The sequence below is a fragment of the Diadema antillarum genome, unplaced genomic scaffold, assembly GCF_040938485.1.
Source record: "Diadema antillarum isolate AM-2024a unplaced genomic scaffold, OU_Dant_1.0 seq00000819_RagTag, whole genome shotgun sequence".
Taxonomy (NCBI): Eukaryota; Metazoa; Echinodermata; class Echinoidea; order Diadematoida; family Diadematidae; genus Diadema; species Diadema antillarum.
The window spans coordinates 1,537,834-1,553,691 of NW_027271696.1; the positions used below are offsets into that span (position 1 = coordinate 1,537,834).

At 39.1% G+C, this 15,858-nt stretch overlaps 1 protein-coding gene across 1 annotated transcript in view; it reads right to left on the bottom strand.

Annotated features, from left to right (window-relative positions):
• Nucleotides 1-3,183: 3,183 nt before the first annotated feature.
• The window catches only part of LOC139739821 (uncharacterized), a 30,325-nt gene continuing 17,650 nt past the window's right edge, over nucleotides 3,184-15,858 (bottom strand). Inside the window, exons 9-12 of the mRNA XM_071650416.1 lie at nucleotides 15,014-15,280; nucleotides 8,212-8,355; nucleotides 7,252-7,363; nucleotides 3,184-4,603 (exon numbers count right to left, since the gene is read on the bottom strand). Of these exons, the coding sequence (XP_071506517.1) occupies nucleotides 4,290-4,603; nucleotides 7,252-7,363; nucleotides 8,212-8,355; nucleotides 15,014-15,280 (837 nt within the window). The 3' untranslated portion in view covers nucleotides 3,184-4,289. The remainder of the gene's footprint in view (nucleotides 4,604-7,251; nucleotides 7,364-8,211; nucleotides 8,356-15,013; nucleotides 15,281-15,858) is intronic.

The window sequence follows — 15,858 nt, forward strand, 5'->3', positions numbered from 1 at the left end:
ACAAAATTTATATTTACAAATGGATCCTCAATCCACAGTGCGGGATGTATGATTTAGCGCAGTACAACACATGTTTACTCTATGGCAGTCTATCATTAAAACCAGAATCAAAGTTAGACCTCCTTTTTTTTATCTAGAATGCGAATCTGCCGGAAACTAACACTGTAAAAGTGGATATTTTCAAGCAACTAATTTTTCACGCTGGGCCGAGTAAGAAGAGTTTCGCGTGTTTTTAATTCTGTGGCATCGAGACATCAGCTACTGGAACACATGGCAAGCAAAAATATTTGCGTGCTTTTATTTTTGCGCTAGTTTCATGTTGTGCGAAATGTGCGACAATTTGAACACTGTGAAAATTTCCACTTTTACAGTATAATATACTTCTACAACAGACAAAATCATTGGGAGAGAACAGTGCACGCACGATTCACAATCACATTTCTACCTCTGATAAGAATGCAGTAAAAAGTAATAAGATTAATTCTCGCCATTGCTCGACGGGTTTATACCACGCCAACTACAAACTGACGCTTTGTCTCTGCCGACAAACTGCTATTGCCACGAGGGAAAAAGGAATGTCAGGAATTCTCTTGGGCAACACACCTATGTAGTACAGTACTGAATGTGTATTTTTTTTTCTTCTGATTTCTTTTTCCCCTTGTCTCCCTTGTAGAGTACAAACATTTCATAAATTCTTTCACAATATGAGGGAGAAATTCCTGGAATGACAGAGGCATTCCATGATTCCCCACACTGGACACAAGCTGAAGTGCTTGACCAATACCTGTGATACCTGGCCATACTCCATGACCAGTGCAAGTTGAGTTTTACTTTAGTGACTTAGGAGTGGGCACACACTGGGAGATATAGCTTAACATGATGACATAACACAGCATGATAAAGATGAACCAGAACATATCTGCTTCAAATCAATAAAGTTGACATTTTCTCTTTCTCCACCTAAATACAGTCATGGCACTATTAGACCAGGAAACTACTTCAAATGCAACAAAACAAACATATAAAACAAAAAACAAACACAAATACAACATATCTATCTATACAGCAAGAGAGAAAAAAAGAAGAAGATGCATGAAGAATTAAATTCAATGAGATCAAAACAAGAGCAGACTTCATGGACACCTCAGAAAATGCGCGACATAAATGAATTAACATAAATTAGCACTTAGCCGACGCTCGGACAATGACACAATTTGCATGATCTGTCTTTGCGGCTTCACTACCCTGACAGTCTCGAGGTCATCAGCTGTGGTCACAATTAATGCTCTTTATCAGGATGTTCGCAGTTTCAGCTACACACTGTCAGAATTGTGAAGAATTAGGCAGGTACAATACTTGCATTAAAAAAAAAAAAAATCATCACTAAAAGATTTATGGGCATGACAGAAGGCCATCTATGACATGGTAGCAGCACTGCGTCTGAATGAATACAGAATACACATTGTAAAAGCAGAATTGAAGGAGTTCATTTAGAGGGTGCCTATTCATACAGTTTTAATAATCATTTCACATGGTCAAATACTGATTCATAACAACATGTTTTTCATCAAATCATTTTATTTATTTTTTGTTTTTAGTCTCTGCAAATTGGCTGATTGTATTTCAGCCTAAAGCTATTAATCTCTTGTTATAATATATTCTGTCTATGCACATATATCAACAGTCCTGTACACTAGTCACACGAATGGAATGGTGACATAATCTATTTTTTTTTCTTCATATATCATTAGTACAGATCACATAAATTGACTGTACAAGATCTCAAGGTTCACATTACAAAATTCAAAATCCAGCAGACTCACAGGTGTGTGCCCCTTAACTGTAAAATCATTTGAGTGCCTGCTTTAATAGAAACACAACTCAAGACATCTACACTGTCAACGGAGTGCTCCTGTAACATTTTTGGTTTGGCACTGTGGTTCACAGGAAGAACATTTAACTTTCCAGTCAAGCTAACTCCATTCTTCTTGATTTACAGAATTAAAAAAAAGAAAATAATAAATAATAATAATAATGATAATATCACACACTACGCAGAGTGATTGCATTGTGTTTACTGAACCTGTGCCAACTGGAAACACAAAGAACGATGATTTGAGAGTACCAATCGAGGCGCGTTACTTATTGGTAATAAGCAAATCTGTGAAAGTTTAGCTACAGCAGCAAAAGTGCCTTACCTCACTTGCTAGATGTAATATACTTAATTTCTTTGCGCCATCCAAGCCAAGACATTATGCACCAGAAAAGTGTGTGCAGGATGAAGTTTCAACCAGAATTCCATAAACAATGCATCTCCCTGTGAACACGTGTTGTTGTTGTTTGTATCTTGTTTTTTTTTTTTTCTCTCTTATTTGGTAGGGGGTTGCCCTGGTCAGGGTCAATGCACTCATGACATGTAAGAACAGTCCCTCAAGGCATTGCTAAGGAGTGCCATACACATGCACTCACACACATACCTGCGGCAGGAATTGGCTATGGGGACAGTGTGTACAATGCCATAGAGTTTTCACTGCTAATCAGTACTCAAAGCACACAAAGAGTTAAATGACTGACTCTGTAAACACACAGAGCTATCCACTGTGATTGTTATCATTGTCAACCATCTAACCGAGGACCCGATGGGCATATAATATGTCACAGGGTACAATGAACCTCGCGAGTGTTCATATCTGAATATCACATACACACCATGGGCTACCCGTAGCGCATCGACACGGGGGTAACCATTCCACATGCATTTATTAGTGATCTACGCATGCCTATGCCACCATTCAAAGAAAACATCCATGATTAATGCAAGACCATGGTCAGCAGGTGCATCTCCTGGAATGGGTCTACTTATGAAGGCATTTCCAAATGGCATACACACACACAAACACAAACACAAACACAGCTGCACAATACACTCATACGGGGCCCCAGGAAAGGAAAGGAGGCGCGACTAAGAACTTGTGATACCTAGTACAGAGAAGTTCATTTAGCAGGGCAGCCTAATGTACCCATCACATCAAGGCAGAGCTTATGGGCTTTTTTGGGGGAGGGGAGAAATTCTACAGATATTACCCAGGTATGAAGCATAGGACATTCCTTCTACAGATATTCTACAGATATTACCCAGGTATGTAAGCATAGGACATCCCTTTGCAAGCCCTTTCTGCAGAAAGTGTCTAATCCCACATCGAAACTGAGTTGTCGCAAAGGCAAAAGCTGTCAGAATCAGAAGAACGTAACTGACGTATTCGAGACAGAGCACACGAGTATCATTGCATTTGTTCCAGAATTTGCAGTACACAATTTCTCAAATCTGAAAGATGCACCTACATGCACGCAATCACGCTGACTGAAATGAATGTCACGCCTTATGCAGATAATTCATATAAAATGTATTTCAATTGCAGTTGGAAAGGGGATATGCCATATACATGTATGAGAGGGATAAAAATAATATATCGTATATATATGTATATAATAAGATTATATGTCTTTACTGGACTGTCTCACTGACGTTCAGCCGGCCTTGATAAGAAGAAATTAACTCTAAAATATCAAGGCACTCATTTCATAAAAATCCAAATTGTGATAAAATGATAAAGGAAAGTAAAAGAGAGAAATGAAAACTTTACAAGAGCTTAAAAATATGTTCCCTAACTGCACCATTCACATCACATACAGCAATACAAACACACGGACATACAAACACACACACACACATACATACACACAGGTCTGGAAGAATGGTGTGTCGTCTAACTGGTCTTATCATTCCCTGCAACTCCTCTAATGAGACTATGGACAGAATTGTGATTACCTTGAGCGTTACCTTGAGCTCAGGGCTCTTGTCTTTACACTGGAGCATTCGTGTAGGGAATTGGGACCTTTCTCTGATACAATGCGATTTAAAAACAATGGACTAGAATATCATAAAACAACAACAACACAAACCCCCCACAAAATGAATATACTTGTACAGTGGATGGAGGTTTAACCCCCGGAAGGTCAGTTGGGACGTGTGTTTGAATCCAACAGCTTGTGACACCTCTACAGGACAGTGGGGTGATGCATTGATGAATGCCGTTGTCCCACTGGCTGTCCTCTGTGTGTGGATCGAGGGATGGTCACTGATGGTCACTCTGATCTGATGCGTGGGGAGCTCACAGAGGGGATTTAAAAGAGCGTGCCAGTCGCGCTCAAGTCATCCACACGAGATAGTCTTCGCTATCTCATTGATCATATGGAGAGTCCTGCCTCTACTAGCTAGCTGATAAGTCTCACTTGGCTCCATACGCACCGTACTGCTGTTGGCCCATCATACCCATGCCCGCCGGTGCCATTCCCATTCCCATCCCCATCCCCATCTGCGGCTGTCCCATCATCATCGGCTGCTGCGGCCTCATTCCTGCTGTGGCACCCATGCTGCCCTGCATGGCCCCGGCCGGCACTGTGGGCTGGCCCATGGGGGAACCCAAGTTCATCTGGGCCATACCACTCATCATGCCTCCCATCTGGGGGCTTGGCTGGCCCGGCGGTGGAGACATCATGCCACTCATGTTGTAGTTTGGCTGTCCTCCGGGTGACATGACACCTATAAAGATCAGAAAGAGAGTGCAAGAGTCAGGGGTAAGTTCACAGTGATATGCACCGCTGGAAAATGTCGGAGAAGTGCATTCTGCACTAACAACATATTCCACTGCCACAAAATATTGTAAATGATAACGGTTCTGCAGCGCTGCACACTGGCACTGGTCTGACAGTCTCTGACCGGTAAAAATCACTGTCGAATCAGTAACATTTTCAGGAATGGACCAGTTAAATAAAGGAAAAAACTGGGGACCTCCTGGTCCAACCTAAATGGGTTAGTGTGCAGCCCTGGATGTTCTGCTTCATTGACATCCACAATGTTCACATTGCACCACCTGTATCTTTTTCCTGCATACATGCTGTGATAACAAATCACTGTCTTATGAAGTAAAATGGAAAATTTTTCACATATGGTATTATAACTCTGACACTAATCATGAAAATATTCTGAGCAAAACAAATTACACCAGACTTCAGTCTAGACCTATGAGAGAAACAGGAGATATCTTGGTCATTGCAGTCACAGCGGACGGGTGCAATTAACTCACTGTTTTCATTTTGACCTGACCTCGCTTTCCTCTTGAATGAACACGTTTCGCACGAAAACCGCTAGGAAAGTGTCGCAGCAAAACTGCCGTAACTTTACTATTTATTCATATTTTTTGATAATTCAAACGGTTATGAAAAGTAAAAACCTCATCTTAACCTACCATTATGTTAAATTTTTTAAATAACGACGAGAAAATAATCCAAAATGGGGCATAACTTCACTTTCAAAACGGAAAATAATTGTCAGAAATCGTTGCTAAAATTTCACATTTTGACTTCGTGAACAACAAAAAACTTTCAAGTATGTTACTAAGTATGTATTTCTTTCCGGAATTCTAAAATATCACATTCGAGAAGTCATGCGTCCGGATATGTCTGGAAATAATCGAAAGTGGTGCACTTTCTACCTTCGTTCCGAGCACGAAATTTCGTAGTCATTCGCATACGGGAAGACAGGGTACAGTCCCACGTACCCACATCTTTGTCGCTCTAACGTCACCTGTACTTCAGTGCCATACGGCACTGCTGTACTCTGATCGTAACTCGTACCGGGAATTCGTAGTTGTAATGTTACTTACTATAGTGCAGTAAAATCTGCGTTAAGTCCGAATAATCCAATGTCAAGAATTTGCAACTGCATAAATGGTATCATAGCCGAATATTATATTCAAATTTTTGCTATATTCTTTTTAATAGGACAGTTCTGATAACGTAAGTGCTTGTCTTTGAGGTATAGCGAGGTCCCCAGCACACTGCTGTACATTGTACTTATCGACACACCGCGTTCCACTCTCATAGCATGCATGTGCAGTTTACTAGGCATCCGCAGCAGCCACCTCGCATCGCACAGTAACAGTACGCTGCAATGCATCGACCAATCAGCTCGCTGGATCGAAGCAGCATGGGAAAGTTCATTCATTGCGCAAGCGCAAATCAGTTTTTCTTAGAATATGACGTCATTATTCTGGTTTGCTGCTCCAAGATTTCTGACAAGATACCTCATTTATTTTCACTTGTAACTTCAAAAATAGGTCTTCGGCAAAGTGAATAGGGCTACATTTACGTCCGCACATGTCTTATGAATATGTATGTCAAGTTTTATGAATATTAAGTGGTGCGTCCAGATGTGTCTGGAAATAATCGGACGGTAGTTTTCCGAGACAGAGAAACATGAAATATTGAATAACTTTAAAAATCCTTGATCGTTTCTCGTGATTTTTCGTATGTAGATAGAAATCATGATTTTGCATTGATACTGAAAGTTTGAGCGATTTTGGTCAATGTATAGCGGAGATATGAGAAGGTGAAATTTTGGTGAAAATGAGAACGCCCGATTCGCACTGCCTCGGTGACGGTTGAAAATTCAAAACATTTCGTGGGTTTCGGGGGAGTTAATTATAGTCGTCCGCTGCGACTGATTGTTGACATGGATTCAGCAACAATTATTTCATAGAAACCAAGAAAAATCTATGGGGTCTTTACATGAACATTTCATATGTCATGGTATATACTACCACGATTGTTTGATACAAATTTTCAAAACTTGTCATGTTCCAGACCAAATTCTCCAGTAAGGCCCACTTTAAGCACACCAGTAAAAAAAATGTATGAGCGTGTCAGTAGGAATTGTGTGTATTTAAGGTAACTATGGAATTGTTTAACCTACAAGGTGCAACTGAGTGCATTTAGATTAGATTCCATAGTTACTGTATGCATAATATTCCTACGCATGCACAGAGACATGTGTGTTATCATTATCATAGCGTGAATGCTTGCTAAGCGCACAAACTCTTGCTGCAAGTGCACAACAGCATGTTTACAGTGACTATCGTCAGTGATCATGATGATTATTTCATATTGAACATACTGCCTGTAGAAATAAACGCACAGCTCTTGACTACTGAAAATGCATACTTTTTCAACCCGTGCTATAGAACAATCTGCAGCATCAATCCAGCTGACACTCCCAAGAGAAGCATGTGGGAACACAGCAAAGTACAATCATCACACCAATCTCCATCTACAAGCATCGCCCTAATCCCAACCAGCACTAGCACACCAACCAATTTTGTTTGGGGATTCCTCCCATGGTGTGAACATTACCTTGTTGCTGCAGCTGGTTCATGGATGGCTGAGACTGCTTCTTGTATCGATCTCCAGGACTCAGAGAATCCAAACTGATGTTCACCTTGCTGTCAGACCAGATTTTGGATTTCTACAAAGACGAAGAATGATGAAAGAATGTTGTAATTTGCTTCTTATCTTGTATCCCAGACCACCGTCTGCGCAGATGTATCCTCTCCCATTCTCCCCCTTCACTTAAAGGGGTAGTACAGTATTGGTGGAGATGAAAATTGGGCTTTAACTTTTTTGTAAGATACCAAGAAAACACTTATGAAATAGTACAGAGCATACCATTTTAAGAGGAATTCAAAGTTTATTTGATAAAAATCGGGTTTGGAATAGCTGAAACTTCCAAAAACAAAGTAAAACAAAACGATTGTAATAAAGTGTGGGTCCCACACTTTATTAGGATCGCTCTCTTTTGGATATCTCGGCCATTTCAAAACCAATTTTCATCAAATAAACATTGAATCCCTCTTGGAATTACATGCTCTTTCATATTTCATAAGAGGTTTCTCACTATCTCACCAAAAAATGATAAAAACCTGAAGTTAAGGCTCAACCAAAACTATACGATCCCTTTAACCTCTAAGAATTCACATCACATCACATCAATATTCAAATCAATCTGTCTCTACCTACATTGTAATTAAATTTTTATCTAAATTACAAGTTAGTTTGTACCTTGCTTTCACAATAGACTTGGTTATTCATGGAATAGATCTTACGGTCTCATTCAGGTGACTGTCACTTGAATGGACGGGCTCTCAAAAGGGCAAAGAAACCATAATGAGTCGATTTGCATTGACTGTTACAACAAGAAAATTAAGTTTTTCAAGTCAATGACATACCCGTATGTGGGAACTACCCACAAATCTACAGGGCAATATACGGATATCATCTCAAAACAACGCTCCTACCAAATCATGTTTAGCTTACCGATGGAGTTGTAGACCCTGCTGCTAATGCTGATGGCTGCGACTGTCCCATCATGCCTTGCGGTTGTCCCATCATGCCTTGTGGCTGTCCCATCATGCCTTGTGGTTGCCCCATCATACCCATGCCTTGGTTCATTTGAGTTGCCTGTGCAGAAATGAAGAAAGTGGGAATGTTTAATTCTCTGTTAAATTCTGCTTCACGTGATATCTGGCTGCTAATTTGGAAAACTTCTGAAAATCAGGACTAATCAAAAATAACCAAGATGATGTAATTTAGTTGATAACCAATCGCTCAAAGGATATACCCAAGAAACTGCTTTTGGTGCTACAGTCAAAATTTAAGCAACTTAAAAGATTACTTTCAGATTTTTCAATCACTTTGCTGATCTCTTCCATTTCTATCAATAGCTTTTTAGCTCCCCGCAGGCAAATCTCCATCTATTCACTGTCCATCAATTAGCCGGCAGGCAAATGTCTGAACGTAAAACAAATGAGAAAGCTAATGACAAGCTCCTTACACAATTCCATATTATTCTCGTTGTTCTGCACTGAATCCAACAGCAATTCGAGTCAACTGTCAACTCCTACCACTCTTATAGCTATACACTTCAAGAAATTAATTTGGGAGCAGCAGTTATCTTTCTGTTGACCACAATAAGAAAATGCTGGCCTATGTTACGAAAAGAGAATATCACCCCCCCCCCCCAACTACTCATCCTTTATGAAAGCTCTGCTGTGCATTTCATCACTGAATATACAGTTCTCTGTTTGTACCAATCCCTTCAAAGACAACATGTCTGAAGGGCCCAAGTAGCATTGATTGTGATCCATCCAGATCACATTTTAAAATGAGGTAACATTACAATACACCCTTAATTCACACTCATCACAACAACTTTGTATGCTATTTATTTCATGTGATGAAATAACTCCATGCATAAAATAAATTTTGTGCTTCTATCACTTTTCATACTCTATGAATTATATTTCAAATGATACATCATAAGCATGCCAGAAGCAAGGATTGTGTGTTACCTAATCTTTCCCAGTTCCACAATTCTGTTTCTATTCATAAATTTTACATAGAAAATAATTTACATCAAAGCTGGTCATTGTTTGTGAAGGAAACAATGCTGATATTCCTTTTGCTACAGCAAGTGTAATTCAAACTTTAACTATTCATGAATAGGGAAACGAAAATCAAAATTTTTCTTACATGACATATTACATATTTAGTTTAGGCATTCACAACTTTTTTTTTTCAACCACTCAACCACGATACAATACACATAAAAACAAAAAACATGAAAGCTTACACAACAGCTACATGTATGGAATACAAGAGAAAGGAAAACCACAATGTGACAACATGGAACACATAACAAGCAAATAATTAGTAAATCTAAACATGATATATCCAGAATATTTCATAGATTGGAGTTTGATTATCCATCAATGGATTACACATACCAGCACAGGTCCAACAGAGGGCTTTCATTAGGAGCGAGTTAAAAAAGAAGGAATAAGTGCAGCATAGTTAGAGAAAGATGAAAGATCCTGATATTACACAAATACAATGTGCAGCACAAAAGTGAAGACTTACAGATTTTCTGAAATCTCACGGAACATTGTATCATGTGCATCTTGATGAACAGCTGATGAACTTGCACGAGTCACAAATATTCAAATATTCTGCCTGCACATGTATTTAGAAACTCCTATTGAAATGGTGACCAGTTTTTTATCAAAAAGAAGTCATTTCACTAGATGCACAAAATTGTGCAAAGATGAACACCAGAGCTACAGTAAATGATTCCTTGAAAGTATTCAGAGTTAATGAATATTTTTCACTTTGCATTTCACAAAATTACGGAGATTAGGATTGTTTAAATTCTTACTCCCATCCCCCCCCCAAAAAAAACAAACAAACAAACAAACACATGTAAGCTGATTTCAGAGGTGCAAAGTTCATTGCACTACAAGAAAAAACAAAAACAAAAACAGAAAACATGACAATGAGGATTTTTTTTTTTTGAGAAACAGGTACAACTAAGGTGGCGATTGATTTCTACTTGACTCTCTAATATAAAACAAGAGGCTATTAGAAAGCTATGGGCTGAAAATCCTTAAAGAATCTAACATGTTTAATCTAGTCACACATGCTTTTCATATTCTCTGTGACAGATACATTTCCAGAGCAAAGTAAGGCACATTTCACCATCACAGGTTCATGATTCATGCTGTATAATGTACAACAAAGTTTTTAAAGAGTTTGATCAATTTGGGTTTGTTGTTTGTTTGCTTATTTTGTTGTTGTTGTTGTTGTTGTTGTTGTTGTTGTTTTTTTTTGTGTGTGTGTTTTTATGCTGCTGGGCATTTGGGGAATCTACTCTCATGTACACGTACCATCATGACACCTTGCTGAACAACCATGGGCCCCACATGGCTCGCATCTCCCAGCATTGCGGGGGACTGAGTGCAGAAACGAGCGGGCAGCAAAAGATTTTTTTTTGGGGGGGGGGGGGGGGGGAGAGAAAAGGTGTCTTGTCAATTTCATTCCAACTGACTCCATGAATAGTACCATCTGACAGCCATCACCAAATAGCTATAAAACAAGAAATGACCTTTGGGGTATTGCATTCTCACCATGCCAGCAAAAATTCACCACCATATGGGAAGGGGATACAAGTTTGTAGTAATATGGGCACTTCTTAAAATGAGTGGGACCGGCATCACAGAGGAAACTGCCATCACAATTGCCAACAAAAGGAAAAGGAAGAAAAATATGAAAAAAAAATGACCTTGGATCCCATATAGAGCAAAGAGGCCTCATTGCATTTCATACTAGGGAAGACTTGGAAGTGTATTGTTGCCAAGCCACGGCATCGTCATACCATGCAACAGGAAGCCAAAACAAAAGAGAGGAGCATTCCAATTAGAGTTTAGGTCCATAACTGAGTATGCAAATGAATGTGACTGACTGCTACCATAGAGATATGCAAATGAATGCGACTGATTGCTACGATAGAGATAAAGTGAACGAAAGGAAGAGTAAGACTGGATAAAAAAGTACAGAGCATCTTTAAGTACATGGCAAAGCATCATGCAGTATATTATCTGTTATTCATAATGATAGACAGAATTTAAAAAAAAAATTATAGAAATATACAATTAAGGAATGCAGAATGAAGGGTGAGTGTGAAACAGAGGAACTCTAGGGCCCAAATTCACTCAGGTGGTTTAAATCTAAACCATGATTTATGCAAATTTCTTCAGCACAAATATGATTGACAGACTGCATTTATATGCCATCAGACATCCAGTAACAAATGCGCATCGATACGTACCAATGTAAAAAGTATGCCTACTTCATGCTTATTTTAGATCATGGTTTTTTAAACCGTGGTCTAAATTTAAATCACCTTCACGAATATGGGCTTCGGTCAACATTAGTCATGTATTGTCCATACTATCAGTAAATGCAATTTCTTTTCCATTTCTGCTACTTCTGTCAAATCACACAGCTGGTCTGACACAATACAGTAATTTGAATGCAAGCAATGGGATGTATCGAGAGATTTTAAATGTGAACATGTTTCATGTCATTTTATTATACATTGTATCATATGTCGTCGCTGGGGTGACAAGATCATATTTCAATCAATACTGATAACTTGATATTGTGTGTGAGGGAATTACTCACCTTTATGGGTAAGAAGATGTTTTTCGCCAAGGAAATCCAATATCAAGTCATGAATGTGTTTCTTATTAATTGTAGATGTTTGAATTTGTAAATTTATAAAGCTTGCGATTGTATCAAGATCGTATGTGGATTGGTATGTGGTTATCGTATGGGTGTGTGTTGTATGGAAGCTTGAATATGGGCTGCACAATGTTGCGTGTGTATTTGACACATTCTGTATGTACATTATGACTGCGTGTGTGTGAAGATGGGGAATTCCCTATGTAGAAAGCCAATCACAGCATCAGATTGTCTCATTCCTGCTAAACGTCATGATGATGTCATGCATACATTATGGCCGTCCCACCACATTTTCTGCATGTATCAGTGTGCGCGCGCACACACACTTACACGTACAACATGCAGTGCTAGCTGGAGTGCACTGACTAGTGTACAAGACTGTTTTTCCCTGTATCTCAAATTTTGGTGAAAATGACATTTTTAGATTAATGGTTAGATAATTGGTTAAGTGATGTCCTGTCCAAATCCTTACTGTCTTACCCCCCAAAAGAAGCCACCATGGCATGTCAAAGGAAAGGCTATCCCATTCGTTATACTGCTTTGGCCGCCATGTTTTTGGCTCTCCTGAACATTTGACATTTTGTAGATACGAGGTCTTGTTGCCCCAGTGACGATATGTTTTCTTTTTAGAACTAACTGAATAAAAAGAAGGTACATGTAGAATTGAATCCTCTTTTGGAAACTAGACATGCAATATGATGGAATGAAATAAAATTGATTTCATGTCAATTTATGCTATTTGTAATTATGGCTCAAGGACAGTAAGTAGACATAATAGTACTAGGAAAGCATAGCGAGTCTTGAAACATGAAGGGGAAAGGGGGAGGGATTAATGACAAAACAAGAACATGAAATAGAGCGTGTTTCTACTGAGAGCACCTCACATCCCTGGCATCGCCACGAATTTTGTCCAACGCAGCACCTCGTATTTTACGACCAGTCGAGCTGTTTCTACTGAGCGATAAAATACGAGGTGATGCAAAGGTGACGTGCAAATGCGGCGATTCCGGAAGTCAGGTATTTTTTTTTTAAGTCACAGATTTGGGTCACGCGCGCACTGCCTGTTAATACGTCGGCTATTTTTTGATAAGCCATTTCTCTTCGTCTTCCCATCCAATATACCCCGAACTAACATACTGGTATCCTGCCACTGACTGATGAGAAATCTTCGGAGATCGAGGGTCCAGTTGAGATTTTCTCAAGGCTGCGACATACTAATGTGGTACTCTCGCGATTCGAGACAATATAAAATGAAATAACGCGGTGTAAAATCAAGTAAGTGATGAGCGCTTAGTAATGCAATAAGTTAGGCTGTTAATCACGCGAACAATAGATGATGAATGCCACAATTCACATGTAACGTAACATATAGGGCCTATAACACATACATAAGCGAATTGGTACAAACAAAGAATGATGCGAACACGGTCGCTGTGTGTACACACGTATTTTGTACACATGTGTCGAAGGAGTGTGTGCGATGAACCGATTGAAAAGCGTGGGGAGAAATTTTAGACGTCCGATACACCACGAATTTCGCTACCCAGTGTGTTTCTACTGAGAATCGTCCGTCGCGTCACCACGCATCGACCACCTCAATAGATGGACGACGGAGCACCTCGCATCAGCCGGCATCGGCCACTACCCGATCTGTTTCTACTGAGGAAAAATTCGAGGTGTCACCACGCATCGGCTGGTATCGGCCGGCATCGGCCGGTATCACCACACATCGGCTGGCATCACCTCGAATTTTCGTCGCTCAGTAGAAACACGCTCATACTCGTTACCCAAACGGGAAAGAAGGTACAATGTACACTGGTGCCGAATGCAACACCAAGTTGATGAACATGATACTAAGAAATTACTAGGCTGCATGAGTTCTAGATATAAGAATGATTTCCCAGAGCACAAGTCCTTGTGTATGTGCTTAGTTGTATCAGGATAAATGGGATATGAGGCCTGTCATAAACAACAAAATGTTGTTTTTTATTTCGCCCATGCCACCACCACTACAGTCAACATGACAGACAAATATCAATACTGGTAATTATAGACTAGCAGCAGGCTACACATTTGGGAAGGCAATCCACATTTGGGAAGGCAATCCACATTTGGGAAGGCAAAAAGGAAGTACACTGCAGAAATTTATGCATGAATGCAAAAATCAACAATGTCAAATTCTACACCTAGTCATGCAAAGCCCAAAGAGCCCACTATTTTGTATTTCCAGATGGCCCCAGTGGATATACACTTGCATGGATTACTGAAAGGCTCTCAGATGTCTTCTCAAGTAAAGAGGGACTACTCATTTTATTTTTTGTGTAAAAAAAAAAAAGTATGTCAATATTACGCAAGATTAACATGTGCATGTACAGTATGTAATACGCTCTTGTAAAAGTGCAATTTCAACATAGTATACATCTATCTCAATAGGATATCAAGTGAATTTAATCACAAGTCACAGGGGGTCAATTACAGGTTAATGAATACTTGCCCTTCAACATATCTTTAGAGCATTGTGCATTAATCCAAAAAAAAAAAACCCAAACAACAAACGATCAAGGAGTGGCAATATTGGTCTACTGATTCAACACATGTCCTCTCGACAATATAACCCCCAAAACAGACATTTCAAGATACCAAACCATTGTTGAGTAAAGTATGTCTACAGAGGTGCGCAAAGGGGACAATGGTTGTTAGTTGACACCAATATATATGAGGGTGGTGATTTAATAATGCAAAAAAATATAATACAAAATAAAGGACAATACCATGATTTTCTTTTTTCTAGATAATTTTTTACTGAAATACCAGGTATATTACTATTATTCATGTAAGTGCATTGATTACGGGATGCCATTAATAACCACACTACCAAAAGATATATGACCGATAAATATAAATGAATATATTTCCACAATTTAATGCCATAATTTCGAGCAAATATATCAGAGGTATAATTTAGAGAAGGCAAGTGGCAGGCACAGAGATTTCCCAAAGCCAGGTAAGAGTCCATTCCAAAAGTAATCTCAAGTCTTACCACTGCATAATACATGTACTGAGCTTGTTGCTCAGCAGGCAAGCCACTCATGTAAGATTGCTGGGGATCTTGCTGAAGTGGTGGCTGAATTACCTGTTGTGGTATTTGTGGCTGGTCTAACTCAAGTGACTGGCAAACAAACAAAAAAAGCAACATGAAGGGAAAGGGGCAAAAATGATGAAAAAGAATATCAAACAAACCACACACAAACAAGAAGTGCATATACTGGGTACTTGCTCTAACCAATATATACATATGGGACTGAGGCTGTATGAGGAAATAGGCTGCCACATATCAACACACTACAATGTTTTTCAGGTTTCCTGTACTGTCACTATCAGAGAATTGAAGGAAAAAAAAAACAATAACAAACAATCCAGCTGAACATAAAATAACAATTGGTGTTCATCACAGCAGGAAAAGGATGAGAAGCACAAGGACTCGTAAATCATATATTTTGGTTGGGACAGCGCAACAGACATCCTAATCAATCACCCTGCAGTACAGGGTGTTTCAAAATGATTGAAACCAAGCTGCAGTAAAACATGTGAATGGTACTCACAGAGAAAAAAAAATTAAAATAAAAAACAAAAACAAAACAAAATTCTGCTCCGTTCTGTGATCTTCCAAATGAGGACTTCATAAAATAAGAGATACACTGAATATTTCCCCACCATGGGTCTTTAAAATTTGATCAATAACAATAATTTCATTTCAGCACATTTTAGCAATTATTCGACTGATTTTTCCTAACATTTTTTTTTCTTTGCCACTGCAATGCAGTGATTTGGATATACAATGTATGCCATTATGTGGACTCAAGGTCATATTGTCATGTCATGTCT